We start from the raw sequence: 18,392 nt of genomic DNA, 5'->3' as shown, positions 1-18,392 counted from the left end.
CCCACGAGGATTGGATGTTAATATTTCCCTGGGCCAGGATAACTCTTTTGGTTCTTAAATGAGACAAATAAGCTCAAGTGCCCAGCCCAGGGCCTGGCACATGGTAGATACAATAAATGGTAATTTTCTTCTGGCTGAAGTAGGACTGTGTGTTGTTGGTTTAACCTGCTCACAGCAATAACCATCCACTATTAAGCTCTGAATGTCTGTCTCCCCTGAGTCCTCAAGAAGAAGATGAGTAATGGCCAAATAATTGTTCAGTCTCAGGCAGAGAAGGAAAAAAAAAAATCACTACTGTTGCATGGTAGGATGATAAATGCCAAAAAATTTTGAGATGCTCAGCCAGCATGACACAGCACTTCCCTATTTCTTTTCCTGCTATAATGTCCAAGGGAGTTAGAAGGATAGTGGGGGTTGGGGGCAGAATGGGGACACAATACTATTTATTAAACACTCCTATTTTATATCAGGTGCTACGTTGTGACGTGGGGACACAGAGATGGTTGTGACCCAAACCCTACCCTCCAGAAAGTCAGTCTAACAAGGAGAGATAGACATATAAACAAGTAAAATAGCTTAAAAGTTTTCTTTTTGCTATACAGTCTATTGTTTGGGCAGAAAGGAGGGAACGGTCAATTCTGAGGATGAGTGAAAGAATTTCACTCAGCTGAAAAGACTGAGACTGAGACTCAGCTGAAGCAGAGTCTTCAAACACGTTTTCTGTAGGTCAAATAAGAGAGAATGGGTTCCTCATGCTTGAACAAAAGCCTTAAGTCTTAAAACAGCTACACTCTGCTCTGGGTGTTACAATATAGGAGCAAGGAAGAGTTACAGTAGTAACAATGGCTAACATTTCTAGTGTATAATAAGAACTAGGTACTGTGCTAAATAAACTACAGAGATGATTTCAACAAAGAATAGTATTCCCATTTTACAGACGAGAAAAGTAAGGTTAATGGATTAAGACTCTTTTATGAAGGCCACACATAAAATAACAATGAAGAGTTTTAACTCAGGAATACAGAGCCCCAGTTTTTATGACCCACAAATCAAGAGGGGTGAGTGAGTGAGTGACAAAATCAGATTTCAGAAAGATTCCCTCCAGCCGCCGTGGAATGGATGGAATGGGAACTCATGGATAGCAGATAGAGAGCAGCAACCCTGTTAATCAGAACAATAAAAGGGAGGCTCTCTAAGCAATGAGGGTTACTGAGGATCAGCACTAGAGCAGAGGCTGCGGGAATCGGTGTAGGGGGTTAATATTTGAGAAATATTTGAAGAGATAGTTCTTAGGGCTTGGTTAGACGTGGTCTTCCGTGGGCAGCAGCTAGAACCCTTACTCTAGTTCAGGCCTTAAGAGCAAGGCGGAGGCGTTCGGGTTTGGAAGTGATCAAAAGAACGCCTCAAGCCTCGGCGGCGCGGGGGGGGATTGGTAGTCCGCGAAGCCGCCCCCAGCGAGGTAAAGCGCTGAGTCATACTGGCTGGGCGCGTTGGGTCGGGGCGGTGCTCGGGCCAGATTCCCGCCCCCCCACCCCGTTCCCTCTCCCCCGCTCGCACCCCTGGCTCGCCCTGACTCTCGCGAGAGCCTTACAGGATATAAAGGCTAGCGCCCCGCGCACGCTTTGTGTGTGTGCTTCCTGACTGTCTTTTGTGGCTTGTTAGGAGTGGTGAGTATATGGGCAGCGCGGCCTCCGCGGACCGCAGCGCCCCACGCCCCGCTCGTCGTCTTTTCCTCCTCCTCCTCCTCGGGGCCTGCTCAGCTCAACTGGGGTTCTCTGACGGAGAAGGTGGCCGGGCGAGGTGGCCCTCATGTTGGACCCCTTTGTGGGTGCGGAAACGTGGTTGAAACCCGAGGCTAACGGCGGTTTGAGTATCCTCTTTCCCCGGCAACCAAAGCAGAGGGCGCTGATTGGCTTGCCGTGGCTTGGTGGTGATGGGGTTTCCTGCGGGTGGGGTGGGGTGGGGGGGCAGGTTCGGGAAGCTTCTAGAGTGGATCTGCAAACTGCTTAGGAACTGAGGATACTTGTCCGTCTGTCGTGTATTAGGGGGAAATGCTGTTCTCGGTCCTGAGCTGTGACTAGCAGTGGAGCTTCAGATATTAAGATTCCGTTCTACGTCTTTAGTTCTCTATCTGCAGAATGGGGTTTGTGGTGATCCTAAATGCCCTCGGTGAAGACTGCGCACTCTTCTGCTGGTGCTTTCTTAAGTGCTAGGGTGGGGGTGATGATGGGAGTGGCAGGGAGGGTACCTGAAGTGAGTTTCTGGGGAGTGGCTTCCTCCAGGGAAGTTAAAGGGGAGATTTCCTGAAGGGGACACACCGACTGGAAGTCCAGCAGCTTCCCACCCCCCCACCATTGGTTGTGCTTTAGTGGTCATGGGGGCCCCCTGGAAAATCAGGTTTGGACAAGAAAGCCATTTATGTTAGGGTCACATCCTGTGTTTGGTTGCCAAGTTGCTTTGTGCCTTGCTGGTTGGTTTTTTGGTTTGCTATTAAAGGTGTTAAGCGGTAAAAAGTTTGTGACAATCGATGCTTACAACGTTTCTTTTGGTTGTGGTATTATGAACCAAGAACTGTGGGACTTGAAAAGTTAGTTTCTTGGCACTTTCAAACTGATGACTTACTGGGTTAAATCTTAACTTATTATCTTGGTCTTGACCTGGGTGAATCCAGTGTAACATTACTCTTTGGCAATAAATTGACTCTTGTTCTACTTATTACTGCCCCAGGATCTTGGCCCCGAGGTAAGAAACCCACTTTTGAAAGGACTTCTGGTCCTTAAACACAACACCTAGAATTTTGAAATAGAGCCGATGCCATAAATCTTGGTCTTGCGCCTTGAAAAAGTTGGATTGGCTTTAGGGTATGTGCTGTCTTGGGCAAATCTACCTGGAGAAAGGTCAAAGTGTGCTTACCACATTCTGAAGGCAGATGGAGGTGCAGTCCAGGGAAAGGGCAGCATGGCAGCTTCTGGGAGTCAGGTGCTCAGTGTTTATGGCATTGTGCATTTGGGTCCAGGTTTGAGAGTTTCCATCTCTTTCTCTCTCTGCATGTGTGTAATGAAAGTACAGAAGAAAATGTAATTGTACAAATGATGGTTCAGGAACAGTAAGAGTTTACTCCAATTGATAAAGAAATTTCCATTTTAAAATGAAAACGTAACATTGTAAATCAGCTCTACTCCAATAAAAGGTAAAAAAATAAAAACAAAAATTAACTTCAAATGCACAATACAAAAAAAATGAAAACAGAGCTGAGATTCAGAGATGTGTAATATTTTTGTTTGAAAAGTTGGAAAGCTTGGTTCATGCTTCTTACTATTATAAAAGTTAATGTAGGGACTTCCCCGGTGGTCCAATGGTTAAGACTCCGCACTCCCAATGCAGGGGGCCCAGGTTTGATCCCTGGTCAGGGAACTAGATCCCGCATACCGCAACTAAAGATCCTGCACTCTGCAACGAAGACCCGGCACAGCCAAATAAGTATAAATAAAAGTTATTGTATATTCAGCATCACTGGACACTTTCTACAGCTAAGTCTCTAAGTAGATGAAAGTTGCTGGTTATCTAGAAAGGTAAGGCTTGTTTCTAATTGACTTCCTCTTTTATCTTTTCCAGCTGATCGCAATATGTCTTCAGGAAATGCCAAAATTGGGCACCATGCCCCCCAGTTCAAAGCAACTGCTGTAATGCCAGATGGTCAGTTCAAAGATATCAGCCTATCTGACTACAAAGGTAAGAGTAGTTAGGTTCATTAATATGGAATTATGTTACAGTCTAGGGATGGCTTGTTCATTTTCTGTATCTTTTGTTATATTTGATTGTAAAATGATTTTTATATCTCCTGTGTCTTTAGGGTAAGAGGCTTTGTCTTCCTATTGAAGTGGTGATTATCATCAGTGAACATAGGGTAGATATCCTAAGGCCAAACTGCTTCTGGAGAAAGCACATGCTTCATTAAGTCTGGACATATATCTTTATTATCTTTCCAGTATCGCTCCTCAATTATATTATTGGAGATATTCTCATTATCGTGTTATAAAAGGCCTTCAACAATTTAAAGTCTCAGACCTCAAGTCTTTGGAGCTGTGAGACTGTATATTCAGTTCAGTTTAAAAAATATGTGTGTTGGGCTTCCCTGGTGGCGCAGTGGTTGAGAATCTGCCTGCCAATGCAGGGGACACGGGTTCGAGCCCTGGTCTGGGAAGATCCCACATGCCGCGGAGCAACTAGGCCCGTGAGCCACAACTACTGAGCCTGCGTGTCTGGAGCCTGTGCTCTGCAACAAGAGAGGCTGCGATAGTGAGAGACCCGCGCACCGAGAGAAAAGCCCTTGCACAGAAACAAAGACCCAACACAGCCAAAAATAAATAAATAAATAATTAAAAAAAAAAAAGAAATATGTGTGTCATGATTGCTGTATTAGGCAAAGGGCTTAGGCACATTCCCTTGACTCTTTTGCCCCCAGAGAAAAATTGATGTCACAATTAGAATAACTCTCCTTTCTGCTAAATAGTTTCAAGTAGACACCTAGCAAGTTCTAATGAGGCTCTTTTTACTTTGCAGTTTTGGAGCAGCAGGGTCTTCTGGGACAATTGAAAATACAAATTCCTTAGAATGCAAACCTGAAACTCAGGTGTCCAGTATACCTTTCTTGGTGGTGTAGCAGTCGGTTCCTAGAGTCAGCTTTTGGGTAGAACCTGTGACTAGGTTTCTTAACAAATTACACATATTGGTTGGAATGAGAGCAGTTAAGTGGGGCCCTATGGAGAGAAGCTCCTCCTGGCAAACAAGGTAGGTAGCGCACCATAGGGAGGTGACCCTGGCCCAAGGGCAAAGGCATGAGGTTTAGGAAGAGCTATTCTGTGCCCTCCAGGGCTTGACCTGCTGGAGCTTGTTAGGCAAAGCTCCTGAGGAAGGTTGTTTAGGTGAGTGTGTTTATAGTGATTTTGGCTTTCAAAGTGAATGTCAAAAGGACCTGCTTGTTTTTGACTTTCAAACATTGTTGCTATCTGGAAATAAGTGAATATTTGGAATTGTTCCAAATAGCTCAGCCCATTAGGTATGGTGAGAAGGTGCCCTCAGGTTGAAGATCTAGAATACTTCAATTGGTAATCAGAATGAGTTTCATAAAATTGCAACTAGAAATTGTGTTACCTACCAGGAGAATTTTTAGAACTTTTGCCTTATAAATTTTTTCTTTGCTTGTCCTATCAGGCTTGTTTGAAACATGTTTGTGGTTATTCAGGTGATCACTTAAACCTTAGCCATCAGAGACTTCCCTGGTGGTCCAGTGGTTGAATCCCCCTTCCAGTGCAAGGGACGTGGGTTCAATCCCCAGTTGGGGAACTAAGATGCCACATGCTGCGGGCATGCTGCGGGTCAACCTAAGCCCGCGCGCCACAACTACAGAGCCTGCACACTGCAACTAGAGTGAAGCCCGTGCACACTGCAAGGAAGATCCCTCGTGCCGCAAGGAAGCCACAAGGAAGACCCAATGCAGCCTAAATAAATAAATAAACAAATCTTACCCGTCACGTTACTGTGGTTCGTTGTGGAAGAATTGCAGAGGTTCTGACTTTCTCTTGTTGGTCTTATTGCCTTGCATTAGAGAATGCAGCAATTCAGCTCTTTCTGGGCACTGATTATATAAGCACTGGCATTAGACCGTCCAGTAGATAATTGCATCTTTGCTTTTTTTCTTCACTGGAGAACTTGGTGTTTGTGCTGATTTTAACTATCCAAAGAAGATCAAAATTAGATGGAACAGTGTTTATCTGTAGTTGGCAGCTAACATGGAGGCAGGAAAATAAAGCATGGAAACTGGAACTTTTTCTTGTGGAAGAGGTTCTGACAGTAGCTGTAAGGAGTCTTTGTTGAGCATCTTGGCATTTTAACAAATGGACTGCCATCAACTTAAAAAGCCTTCTTTTTTCCATAGGAAAATGTCTTCAGGTTTACATTCTCTATAAAGCAAGGAAGTCTGTTTCTTTTTTTTTTTTAATACATTTATTTACTTATTTATGGCTGCGTTGGGTTTTTGTTGCTGCACGCGGGCTTTCTCTAGTTGCAGCGAGTGGGGACTACTCTTTGTTGCGGTGCACGGGCTTCTCATTGCGGTGGCTTCTCTTGTTGCCGAGCACGGGCTCTAGGCGTGCGGGCTTGAGTAGTTGTGGAACATGGGCTTAGTTGCTCTGCGGCATGTGGGATCTTCCCAGATCAGGGTTCAAACCCGTGTCCCCTGCATTGGCAGGTGGATTCTTAACCACTGCACCACCAGGGAAGTCCCAGGAAGTCTGTTTCAAAGGCTAACTTGGGTTTTTTTTTCCCCCAGGAAAATATGTTGTGTTCTTCTTTTACCCTCTTGACTTCACCTTTGTGTGCCCCACGGAGATCATTGCTTTCAGTGATAGGGCAGAAGAATTTAAGAAACTCAACTGCCAAGTGATTGGTGCTTCTGTGGATTCTCACTTCTGTCACCTGGCATGGTAAACATCTTGGTCCATTTGGCATGGAGATTTTTTTTTTTAATTACTACTATTATTATTATTTTTTGGCCGCACTGTGTGGCATGTGGGTCTTAATTCCCCGACCAGGGATGGAACCTGTGCCCCCTGCAGTGGAAGCGCAGAGTCTTAACCACTGTACCACCAGGGAAGTCCAGGCATATGGACTTTTAAATTAAGCAGCAACTGGGACTGGGAGGCTTTGGCAATAGACTTTCTCAAGTATTGATTTCTGGCTCCTCATAGAAGGAGTACAAATGCTCTGACTTCTCTTGTTCTTACTGCCTGGCAGCAGAGGAAAAGCAGCTTGGATTACAGCTGAGTGTACCCTGGTGACCTTAACTGTCCTCAGCCAGTTATTTTACTGCTGGAAAAAGTTTGAAGTTTTTTGGGGAGTTAGATTAGGAATGTTGGACAGGAGAAGGAATAGTTATAGTTAATGCTTTTGCTACACAAGCGTTCGAATGAATGTGATTGTATGTGTGCTTTTTGCTGTAGGATCAACACACCCAAGAAACAAGGAGGACTGGGACCCATGAACATTCCCTTGATATCAGACCCCAAGCACATCATTGCTCAGGACTATGGGGTCTTAAAGGCCGATGAAGGCATCTCATTCAGGTATATACCTGCTGGGGGGCTGACAGTCATCAGGAAAATTATCTGATTGGCTGAGGACCTTTTATTTGAAAGGTAGAGCCCTGATCTGTGGAGACTTTTCTCATTTCATTTTTTTTCCTGTTGTATTGAGAAATAATTGATAGACATCACTGTAAGTTTAAGGTGTATGGCATGATGGTTTCATTTCATTTTTTTATGCAGGGCCTAAGGGGAAGGCCAGTGCAAGTGTGGGAGACCAGCCTATTTCCATTTCTTCTCTATTCTAAGAAAGCAATTTCTAAAACTGTACCGTTTCTCTCAAACCTTTAATACTTTTTTCCAGGGGCCTTTTTATTATTGATGATAAAGGTATCCTTAGACAGATCACCATAAATGACCTTCCTGTTGGCCGTTCTGTGGATGAGACACTGAGACTAGTTCAGGCCTTCCAGTTTACTGACAAACATGGGGAAGGTAAGTCAGTCTCCCTGGTGACAGGACAGCAGAGTGGGAAAGATGGTAGGAACAAAGTCTACCAGACAAGAAAAGGGTGATTATGTCTCTTCAAGAAGTTGCCATCTCTGGATTATAGTGGGTTGTGGGGGTGGGGCAATGGAAAAGCCCAGGGAGGAGAATATAAAGGCTTCTTGTTCCAACCGTGTATTCCCAGCTTCTGCCCTGATCATTTAGTATCACTCACTGCTACAGATTCAACTTATTAAAAGAGTATAGGAGGATCCCATAGGTATGTTAAGGGCAAAACAAAAGGCTGGGAATCACACCTAGACATGAACCATGCCGCTCTTGACAAGTGTTTATTGGGGGGAGAACTTAATCCCTGTAGACCATATTTGTTTCATTGGGGTTTTAAAAAATAAAGGTAGGAACTTCCCTGGCGGTCCAGTGGTTAACACTTCGCCTTCCAGTGCAGGGCATGTGGGTTCGATCCCTGGTTGGGGAGCTAAGATCCCACGTGCCTTGTGGCCAAAAAAACCAAAACAAAAAACAGAAGGAATGTTATAACAAATTCAATAAAGACTTAAAAAATAGTCCACATCAAACAAAAAAATCTTTAAAAAGGTAATGTCCAACCAGTTTTGGAAAATGGAAATGAAAATAGGACTAAGATAACTTATCCAAAGACAGTAGGTAGAAACAGTTAATACATTTTTATCTTTTAAAAATCCATTGTGTTGGCGCAGTGTGGTTATATTTGTAAGACTTATAATCAACAAATACCAAACTATATATATGCTCAATATAAAAATTTTTTTAAGGAAGGAGGGGTTAGGGCTGAAGGGTTTGAGATGAAATACCAAGGTTCTTCGTTAGAAGTTTCAGGATGAAAGATGATGTTTTTGTGAGTCTGAACATGACCGAGTAGATTCAATTTACGGTTTTTATCTAGCATTTGCTAGAGTGCAGGTCCTTCTTACTGCTCTAGCCCCTCTCTCCTTATATATTCTCTCATTGCAGTGTTTTGATAAAGTCCTGAACTACGTGCTCCCAGCCTTTGAGTTTATAAGGCTTTAGCTTTTGACAGCTCCCCACCTCCGCCCAGTGTAGTTGTTGCTTGGAATGAGATAACCTTATCCCAACTGGGTTGAGTTTTAAGAACTTAGCTCCTCAGACTGCTGCAGGTGCTGGGTATGTAGGGGAAGGGGATCTTGAACCCCACCCCCACCCCAGCTTAATATAATTGAGGGTAAGATGGTTGTGATCTAGTGCTACTGATATCAAGTGCACAGGTGGACTTGAACAAATTTCTTGTCTTATTACATCTCATTTTCTTTCTCTAGAAAAGAAGTAGTTCCGACTAGCTCTCTAAGGCTCATTTCAGCTCTGATCTTGTGAGTCAAAGGAGGTGGAAGTTAAGAGTCTGGATTAGTGGTGTTTGTTTGGGGGACCTAAAAGTGCTAGCTTGACTAGAGTGGAAGGCTAATAGGTAATGGGAATCAGAAGGCACCATTTGCAGAAGCCTGTGTGGGCTTTACTCTGGATTAAAGGAGCAGACAGCTGCTGAGACTGCCCCCTGGTGGAGAATGAAGTTCAGTACAAAGATGGAAGGAGCTGTGGAGTGGCCAAGTCGGCCCTTTACTGGACTTTGGTAGGACCTTGCATAGACTCTTGAACCCAAGCTTTCATGACTCTGTGAAGCTTGCTTCTTCACACTATTGTTCTCTGCTGCTTCCCATCCCATTAGAACAGGCACAGCTTTCTGTGCACAGCCTTTTATGGCTTATAATATGATAGTTCCTGTTTGAGAGCATGTAAATACCAACCAAGCAGTCTATATGAGGTGCTGTCATGTGTTGTTTATTTGACAAATAACCCTGCATTCCTATTTTTAAAATTGAGATGTAATTGACATATAACATTATATTAGTTTCAGGTGTACAACATAATGACCTTATATTTGTATATCCTATGTTCCTATTTTTACCTAAAATTTTTTTTGATCTTGAATTTTATACTTTTTTGGGGGGAGGGGTCTTTAAGTGAACTACATTACATTTTAGCAGAGAGAAGGGTGGAACTGACAAATACCACAGAGAAATTTTTTACTGAAAAAATCCTACGTTCCTATTTTTAAGGACAAATAAACCAATATTTAAACACAGCATATATTCATAGTTAATGGTGGAACTGGGATCCAAATTCAAAGCCCTCCTTTTCTTAAGTAATTTAAAATGCTGAAAAGTTATTGTTTAGGGCCTTCTGTGTTGGCGAGAGTTGTGGTACTTCGGCTGCACTTGAAAGCTGGTAAATGTGGGACTCAGCCAGTTCTTCTGGGCTCCATATTGATTCTGAAAAACCAGCACTGTTGGGTATGAGTGAAACATCCAAGTGTGGATCTTTCTGTCCTGTCATTAATTATTGGTACAGTCTTAAGTGCCAAGAGGCTTTAGTGCCAAGGAGACTAAATTGTCAAGGTCCTTCTTTCTGGTTCATTATTCCTCCTATCTTTGTATCATTTGTATTCCTGGACAGAAGAATCTTTGGTTTCCCTGCTGGCAAACTACGGAGTGGCTCTGGGTCTGGTCTCTGCTTTTATGTTGCTTTTTATTCTTGGAAGCTTGTTTATGCTTAGGACCTGTGTTCTAATCCTTTGGTGCCACTAAAGCTAATGACTGTGTAACAATCAAATGGAGATTTTGTAAAGCAGCTGGGTTTGCCATTTAGTGCTTGTTCCATCCATACCTTGTTCCCAGACTGCTGTTTGCAGTGTCTGACATCTGAGGCTGTGATATCCTTGGACTGAAAGGGGCTTCCCCTCTTTCACCTGAGCAAGTGAGATTTTTGCTGCTCCATTACTGGACTTTGGTGACTACATGCTTCCTAGAAGACTAAACAGCAAATAGAGTGGAAAATCAGAGATTGGTTCCCTTGCCTCACTTTCCTCAGGTTTGCCCAAGGAGCATTGCTAACTCAGGATCGTTGGAAAGGTTGAAAGGTTATGCTTTTCTGCATAAAGTATGCGAAAGATTCAAACTTGGACCTTTTGCTTACCAAGGTATAGCAGACAGTTACTTAGTGAAACAAGCAGGACCTTCTGTGGAGATCCTGCCCCTTATTTCAGGCATTCTTGTTTGGCAGAGTTAAGGAACACTGAGAAGGCAAACTGCTTGCTGCTTTCAGATCTCTGAAGGGCTGCTAGAGGGAAGAAGCAGCTTAGTGTTAGGGTTTACACAGTCCTAGCTTTGTAATTTTTTAGCTTATATTTTTCTTGGGTATGGGGGCAAGTCACTGAAGTTTTTTTTTAATCAATTTTTATTGTGGTTATATATAATTTACCTTTTTAAGTGCATAATTCAGTGGCATTCATTACATTCAATGTGTTGTACATCTGTCACCACTGTTTCTCTTTTTCATCATCCCAAACAGGCAGTAGTAACCGTGAAGCAATAACTTACCATTCCCCTTTCCCTCCAGCCTTTGGTAACTTCTACTTTCTGTGACTATGAATTTGCCTATTCTAGGTATTTCATGTGAGTGAAATCATACAGTATTTATCCATTTGTGTTTGGTTTCTTTCACCTAGCATAATGTTTTCAAGGTTTATCCAGGCTGTAGTATGTATCAGAACATTATTCTTTTTAAAGGCTGAATAATATTCCGACACACACACACACACACACACACACACAAACACACACACACAGTTTTGTCTATCCATCCGTTAACAGGTTGTTTCCACCTTTTGGCTATTGTGAATAATATTGCTAAAATATTGGTGAACTGGTGTCTGAATCCTTGTTTCCAGTTACTTTGGGGCTATATATAGGAGTAGAATTGCTGGGTCACATGGTAATTCTATGTTTAGATTCTTGAGGAACTGCTAAACTTTTCCACAGCACGTGCACCATTTTACATTCCCACCAGCAATACCAAGGGTTCTTTACATCCTTCCCAACATTTACTTTCCTTTTTTTTTTTTTTTAAACTATAGCCATCCTAGGGGATGTGAAGTGGTATCTCATTGTAGTTTTGACTAGTGATGGCATATTTTCATGTGTTTATTTGACCATTTGTATATCTTTGGAGATATGTCTTTTTTCAAGTCCTTCGCCTTTTTTTTTTTTTTTTTTTTTTTTAAATTTATTTATTATTTATTTCTGGCTGTGTTGGGTCTTCGTTTCTGTGCGAGGGCTTTCTCCAGTTGCGGCAAGCGGGGGCCACTCTTCATCGCGGTGCGCGGGCCTCTCACTATCGCGGCCTCTCTTGTTGCGGAGCACAGGCTCCAGACGCGCAGGCTCAGTAGTTGTGGCTCACGGGCCCAGTTGCTCCGCGGCATGTGGGATCTTCCCGGACCAGGGCTCGAACCCGTGTCCCCTGCATTGGCAGGCAGATTCTCAACTACTGCGCCACCAGGGAAGCCCTCCTTCGCCCATTTTTGAATTGGGTTGTCTGTTGAGCTGTGGGAGTTCTGGATTTCAATTTTGGCTATTAATCCTTTATCAGATATGATTTATAAATATTTTTTCCCATTCTGTGGGTTGTCTTCACTCGCTTGATAATGTCCTTTAATCTACAAAAGTCCTTAATGTCGATCAAGTCCAATTTACCTTATGTTTTTTACTGTTGTTTGTGTTTTCAGTATCATATCTAAGAATACATTTCCCAATCCAAGGTCATGAAGTTTGACCACCCTGTGTTTTTTTCAGAGTTTATGGTTTTAGCTCTTATATATAGGCTGTTGATCCATTTTCGAGTAAATTTTTTGTGTATGGTATGAATAGATGTCCAATTTCATTGTTTTACATGTGGAAATCCAGCTGTTCCAGCACAATCTGTTTAAGAGCATTTAAGCTTATTTTTCAAAAGGTGCATTTTTGAAGCATACATAAAATTACAGAGAACATATGAGTACCCATTTACCTACTACCTACTGTTAACAAAATAGTAATATTTTGCTGTACATGCTTTAGACAGATTATTTTTAGAACAAAGCATAAAGTTGAAGCTGTTACTTAATTTCTTTAAATTTCAGTTACCCTGTGAACAAATTAGGTATCATAGTAATTAGGTCTGCGGTGAGGATTAAATTACATATTTATAGTTCTGTACTAAAAGGCTGAATGATCTCAGACTGCAGGGTAGGCTTCCTGGTGCCTGAATGTTGAAGCTCTTTAGGGCTCAGATTTGGTTTTGAGGCATCCAATTGTCCTTGGGAGGGTGGAGCTCACCACTGATCAGGTTATTAATTAGTACCCTATCTCTTGCAGTGTGCCCAGCTGGCTGGAAGCCTGGCAGTGATACCATCAAGCCTGATGTCCAGAAGAGCAAAGAATATTTCTCTAAGCAGAAGTGAGCACTGGGCCATTTTAGGGCCAGGCTGCAGTAGGTGGCCATGAGAACAAAACCTCTTTTGTACTATTGTCATGCTTAAAACACAAGACCTTACACTCAGCCCAGATGTGCTGTGGGACAGGACAGGCCTTTCCTGCAGGGGTTGGGGAGGCCAGCCTTTCTTCCTCTGGAGGGAATGGCCTGAGCTATATTATGGGGCAGGCAAACTGACGTGTATAGTAGTAGGGTATCACTTTTGGTCTTTTGTAGTTTTATTAAACTTGAGCTGAGACCTTGTTGATTCTTCATTTTAGGGGGACATTAGCCTTTGAGTGTAAGAGGAATTTACTTTTTGCTTTCCCTCTTTAGGGGAAAATGAGGTGTGAGAGTGCCTCAGAATCAGGAAATTATATTGAGGGGAAATGCAAGTAGATACAGAGAATGGACCTCGAAGCAAGGTGTTTCCTTTCACCATATCTGGAGAAGAGCAAGGCCTACTGCAGTACTGGCCAAGGCACTGCAATTTATGCTATAGGCTGGATTGCAGGTTAAGAGCCCAATGAGATTACTGACATTTACTTTTAACACTACTGGGAGGGCTGTATGAAAACCTGAAGCTTGGCCTCTTCTGATAAATGCCTGGTACTGGTTCTGTAAAAAGATCAGAGTTAGAGGCTTCAGTACCTTTGGAACTAAAAGGGGGAGGGGGAGACAAACACAGCGCTGGTGTTCATAGGGTAGGCTTTCTGTGTCAAAAGCACAGTGCTGAGCATCTCTTGGCTTCCCTGGGTTTCTATCCTTGATTTAAGGGTAGTTCTTATCCTCATATCATTGTCCTGAGGGAGGGTTGTCAGTGGGGCAAAGGTGGATTCCTCCTGGGCTCTTGAGGCTAGGGCAGATTCAGGACTGAGAATCCTTCTGCATATCATGTGGTGCCCTTCTAGACACCTTCCAGACACGGCTACCCCAGCCTACCTACCCCCTCCAGTATTCAGACAAGCAAGAACTATGAGCAGCAGTATAGGATTCCTGGGGCCTTTAATAATAGCTTATTATATGCCAGGCACTATTTCGTATTTATTCAGTCTCCATAATAACTCTCTGAGGCAGGTACCTTTATGTAGGGGATAGTTGCTTCTTAAGCCCTGTAACAAGTAGCATCTTGAAGCACTGCAGAGAAATGGTAACAGGTAATAATCCCATATTCCAAGGCAGGTGGCAAGTCTGGATCTGCTTTGGTCTTTTGACCAAACTTCTTTAAGCCTTGTTATCTTCATTTAAGATCTCTACTATAATTCTTTATCAAAAATGATCATCTTGTACCCAGTAAAATCTTATCTAGCCAAATAAGTCCCAGCAGGTGCCACTGTCATAAATGAGGATCCCACAGGGGAGGGAGGGTATCAAGGGCCAGGGGATGCAGGTGGTGAGACCCTGGGGCTGAGCCAGCCTCTGCTGGGATTCTGAGGCTTCCTGGGTATGAATGTGGTAAAGTGAAGCTCTTGGGATGTAGAGCTAGGCTCCTCTGAGGTCTGGGCCAAGCCCAATAAGGCCAAGCGTTGGGCAGGGGGAGTGGAAAAGTAGGCCTTCTGCTCTTCTGAGTAGCGCTCCTGAGGTGGCACAGCATCGCGGTAAGTCCAGTCACGCCAATGGAAGTTGAAGCGTTCAAGCAGGGTGATCCGGTCAGCTCTTGCAGGTACACAGTCGAGGGGCTTGGTGGGTGGCAGATCCGGCACCTCTATTCCTCGCAGCAGCACTGCCCCTCGGATGGCAAACCAGCCCCCAAATCTGGGATGTATGCACACACCTGATATGTGCTGGGGAGCGGGTAAAAAAAAAAAGTCATGGAGGTCGTCTTGGCACCAAATCCAGCTACCAGCAATGCAAGCTAGGTTTGTTCACTTACTCATTCTCATTTCTCATTCTGAGCCCACATGTGAGCCTCTGTCAGTCTTTGACTGGACTCCTCTATTCCCTCTCCTGGACAACTTTTTTCATGAAGTCACTGACCACAAGGAAAGGTTCCTTAAGCTGAACTTTAGCTTCCCAGTCTCACCACTGGTCTAATCACAGCTCTGCCCCCTCCATTCTGTCACAAAGACTGAGCAAACAGACTAGTTCTCTGACGTCATGTGTCCCTAGGAACCAGACACCTGACCATGGTGCACCTTTGTCCTGCATTGTACCCGTCAATTCCTTTACCCAGGGGAGGTGGAAGAATGACACCTGCAATGTTTTTTTTTTTCTTTTGGCTGTGCCTCGTGGTTTGCAGGATTCTTAGTTCCCCAACCAGGTAATGAACCTGGGCCACAGCAGTGAAACCCCGGAATCCTAAACACTAGGCCACCAGGGAACTCCTAGGACTTGAAATCTTGAGGGATTTTCCTTTCCTTTTCTTTCTCAGCCCCTATTCATATTTGCCCTCTGACCTGGGTTCCCCAGGGGTCAGACTCCACATCCTGTCGTTGGTAGTAATAAGCTGCCCCTGCCACATGGGCTGCTGTCTGGGCCAGAATCTTGGGGCGCCGGTTCGGGTGTACCTCATAGTCAGCGATGACTTCTACTTGCATCTCTGGGAGGCTCTGTGATAGAGAACAAGATGCAAGCTTTTAGCACAAGAGGAATCATGACCATGTCCAACAGAGCCTTAAGTTGTGTCAACGCGGCCTTGTCCTCAGAAGTCATGTTTAAAGGGGAAACATGACCTTAAACTTGGAGTGGGGTTGTGGGCTCCAGCATGAAGAAAACGATATTGTGTCTAGGAGGGCCCATGTTTGAAGGGAAATACACAAAGTCTTGTTCAGAAACCTTTATGAGGGGTGACTTGGCTCTGCCCTCCAAAGGCCCAATGTGGAGGAAGACATGGCCCAGCTTTGGGGAGACCCAGTGTATGTGTACGTGTGTATGTATACATGTAAAGTGTGTAGTGGGGGAGTATTCTGTCCTCAAGACCCCAAAGACAGCATAAAGCTTTCAGGTCTAGGGCAAAGACAGGTGAGAGATGCATGGGGAATGTTGGGCTTATTCCCATTTCACTTGGAGGCCAAAGGAAATCTGATCATATAGTTGTCCATCAGTGAAGGGTGAGTGAGACTGATTTCAGACCTGGGGGGTTGCTAGAGGAGGTGGCCAAGCCTGGGGTGAGAAGGCAGAATGGGGAGAGATCATGTTGTCAAGGCTGGCTTTAGGATACCCTTCTGCCCGCGAAGTGGCTCCTAGCCCTAGGCAGGTCTAGATCCTGCACTAAGCTTCGAGGAGCTGGAAGCAGATGCAGGTTTTGAAGCTGGGGAAGGCTACAGCCAGCCTTGCTCACCTGTCTAACACGGCCCAGGTGGTAGGCCACACACTGGTCCACAGGGTCAGTCAGTGGTTGGAGGTGGCAGCTCTGCAGGAAGGGCTTGAGGGCCCGGTCAAACATGGCAGGTGTGCTGAGTACCAGGAAGGCCAGGGTAGGTCCTGGCAGGGGCAGGTGGAAGGCTGGAGGCAGGAGTGCATTGTACCATGCCACCTGGAACAGAGAGAAAATTCAGGCCACACAAGAGAACCAACTTAGGCCTTAGCCAGGCCCATACCTTAGCTTCGCATTCAAGGCTTCATGCATCTTGCCCAGCCTCCATCTTAATGAAATTCTACTGATGTATGATGTGTGTTTATGGGGACGCATCTGAATCTGACAGGGAGTTACAATAGAGACAAAGAATTCATAAACAACTAAGAACAAAAAAAAAATTGATTATATTGTGATTAGTGCAATAACAGGGCCAGTGAAGGCCCTCTGAAATTAGAAAAGGCTTTTTGGAAGCTGAGTCTTGAAGGCTAGGAAGGAAACTTACAGGCTGACATGGAGAGGGAGAATCTGGTGTGTGTTTTAAATAGGTCCCAGCATAAACAAAGAGGTAAAAAGTGCAAGGCATAGTTGGAGAATAGCAAATTGTCTAGTTTGACAGAAGTGAAGCACCTGTAGAGGGGAGCAGAGGGAGAGAAGGCTGGAGAGATCAGTAGGAGTAAGACTGTGGCTGGCCTTGAATACTACCAATTTGAGGAATATGGGTCTAATTTGGTGACAATGAGGGGCTAGCCATTGAAGATTGAAGGAGTGTAAACTGACATGATCAGTTTTAGATCAGTCTGGCTGCAGTGTGGAGGATGGAATGGAGGCAAAGTGACAGCAAGGAGGTTACTGCAGAAATTCAAATGAGAAATAGTGGCCTGGACCAAGAGCATAGATGGGTTGAATGGAAGGGAATGGATCTGGGATAGTTAGGAGACAGATTGCTAAAGGTCTCAGTGGCTGATTGTATGTGGAGCTAGGGAGGTGAGAGAAGGAGGAGCTTAGGATGACTGGCAGGGCTGTATATGGCACTGTTCAATACCATAGCTCCCCCTATCCAGGCCTACCTGATTGCACCAGCTACGCATCCCCACTCTCCCCCATACCTGGCCATCCACCACTACTACTTCAACATCTTTACTCAAGCTCTTCCTGATATTTGGGATGTACATAACCTTCCAATCTCTCTTTTCATATATAGTTCAACTCCATTTTTTCCAGGGAAGCCTCTCTGAGGCTAGATCCAACCTACCTCTTCCTCTATAATCCTTTCCCAGCACTGCTGTGTGCCACTCAGTGGAAGGGGTGGACGTGGGCTGCCTCTTAAGCATCAAGCAAAAGGCTCAAGCTGAGTTGATTTAGCTTTGTTTCCAAGCACAGGGCTCAGTGCAGGGGGCACTGGATATGGGGAAATGGACCTATGTGAACAAGGGTAGGTGGTGATGCCAGACTTCTGTGTCAGGCAAGTGTATAGCTTCTATACCCAGCCCAGCACTGGTGATTGGCAACATCATGAATGTAACCTTTTATTGGTAGATGGAACAACCCAGCCAATTGTTTGGTTGTTCAACACCATGAATGCCCTTCGCTAATCAGATGACCTAAATTCTAGCCATGCAAACATTCCAGACCTTGCCCTCCTCCCAACTCCTTCGGGAAGCTTCCAAAATGACTCTGGTCCCACAGTACCTTTCTTCCTGTAAATTACGTAGGTGACAAAGCCACAGGGTTACTGGATCATATGGTGTCTCCTATTCATCAATCCGGCATTGTATGAGGGTAAAAGGACAAACCTGCAACAGTTCTCTACCCGTTTAACCCAAGCGCCCGTTGAGACCCTGTCCCGATACGTCAAACGAACACGGGGCCAGAAGAGCTCGGGAAAGTTCAGAGGACTCCAGGGCCTCACGCCGGTGGCACCGAAGCCAACCATACGCTTCGCCCTAGCACCACAGTAGGGATAAACCAACCTGGAAGGGGTAAACCTCGAAGCCAAAAGGGCACAACGTGTCCTCAATCTTCTGCTTCAGCTCTGCGACTTGCGGCTCCATAGCGCACGCTACACGCTGAGCCTGCTGGGGAATGGAGTCTCAAGGTAACTCGGGACGTTAAGCTTTGAGGCAGCTTGGACTCCATTTCCCAAGAACTACTGGGATCGGCAGAGGGAC

At 44.6% G+C, this 18,392-nt stretch overlaps 2 protein-coding genes across 4 annotated transcripts; one reads left to right on the top strand and one right to left on the bottom strand.

Annotated features, from left to right (window-relative positions):
- The first annotated feature begins 1,558 nt into the window (after nt 1-1,558).
- On the top strand, nt 1,559-13,185 carry PRDX1 (peroxiredoxin 1). The gene is made up of 6 exons (XM_059921586.1): nt 1,559-1,667; nt 3,616-3,732; nt 6,332-6,485; nt 7,002-7,124; nt 7,447-7,577; nt 12,830-13,185. Exons 2-6 carry the CDS (start codon nt 3,627-3,629, stop codon nt 12,913-12,915), a joined length of 600 nt encoding a protein of 199 aa, XP_059777569.1. The 5' UTR covers nt 1,559-1,667; nt 3,616-3,626; the 3' UTR covers nt 12,916-13,185.
- Nucleotides 13,186-13,914: 729 nt separating this feature from the next.
- Nucleotides 13,915-18,313, bottom strand: MMACHC (metabolism of cobalamin associated C). 3 transcript variants are annotated; one of them, XM_059921575.1, is made up of 5 exons: nt 18,195-18,252; nt 17,477-17,642; nt 16,207-16,401; nt 15,323-15,475; nt 13,915-14,710 (listed from the first exon to the last, which is right to left on the bottom strand). In XM_059921575.1, exons 3-5 carry the CDS (start codon nt 16,309-16,311, stop codon nt 14,297-14,299), a joined length of 672 nt encoding a protein of 223 aa, XP_059777558.1. In that variant the 5' UTR covers nt 16,312-16,401; nt 17,477-17,642; nt 18,195-18,252; the 3' UTR covers nt 13,915-14,296. The 3 variants fall into 3 exon arrangements, with proteins under 3 accessions (XP_059777558.1, XP_059777537.1, XP_059777547.1); XM_059921554.1 differs by lacking the exon at nt 17,477-17,642 and having other exon boundaries at nt 18,195-18,313; XM_059921564.1 differs by lacking the exons at nt 17,477-17,642; nt 18,195-18,252 and adding an exon at nt 17,914-18,188.
- Between the last annotated feature and the right edge of the window lie 79 nt (nt 18,314-18,392).

Source organism: Balaenoptera ricei, chromosome 1, assembly GCF_028023285.1.
Source record: "Balaenoptera ricei isolate mBalRic1 chromosome 1, mBalRic1.hap2, whole genome shotgun sequence".
In the NCBI taxonomy this organism is placed as follows: Eukaryota; Metazoa; Chordata; class Mammalia; order Artiodactyla; family Balaenopteridae; genus Balaenoptera; species Balaenoptera ricei.
This window is presented reverse-complemented; position numbering and strand designations above follow the sequence as displayed.

What these genes read in the sequence shown, in the direction of transcription:
- PRDX1 (XM_059921586.1), top strand. Translation starts at nt 3,627, where the DNA reads ATGTCTTCAGGAAATGCCAAAATTGGGCACCATGCCCCCCAGTTCAAA. An exon ending in CACTTCTGTCACCTGGCATG is followed by an intron (nt 6,486 to 7,001) that starts GTAAACATCTTG and finishes TTTTTGCTGTAG; the next exon opens with GATCAACACACCCAAGAAAC. An exon ending in TACTGACAAACATGGGGAAG is followed by an intron (nt 7,578 to 12,829) that starts GTAAGTCAGTCT and finishes TATCTCTTGCAG; the next exon opens with TGTGCCCAGCTGGCTGGAAG.
- MMACHC (XM_059921554.1), bottom strand. Translation starts at nt 18,275, where the DNA reads ATGGAGCCGCAAGTCGCAGAGCTGAAGCAGAAGATTGAGGACACGTTG. An exon ending in TCGAGGTTTACCCCTTCCAG is followed by an intron (nt 16,402 to 18,194) that starts GTTGGTTTATCC and finishes TCTCTGTTCCAG; the next exon opens with GTGGCATGGTACAATGCACT. An exon ending in ACCTGGGCCGTGTTAGACAG is followed by an intron (nt 15,476 to 16,206) that starts GTGAGCAAGGCT and finishes TCTCTATCACAG; the next exon opens with AGCCTCCCAGAGATGCAAGT.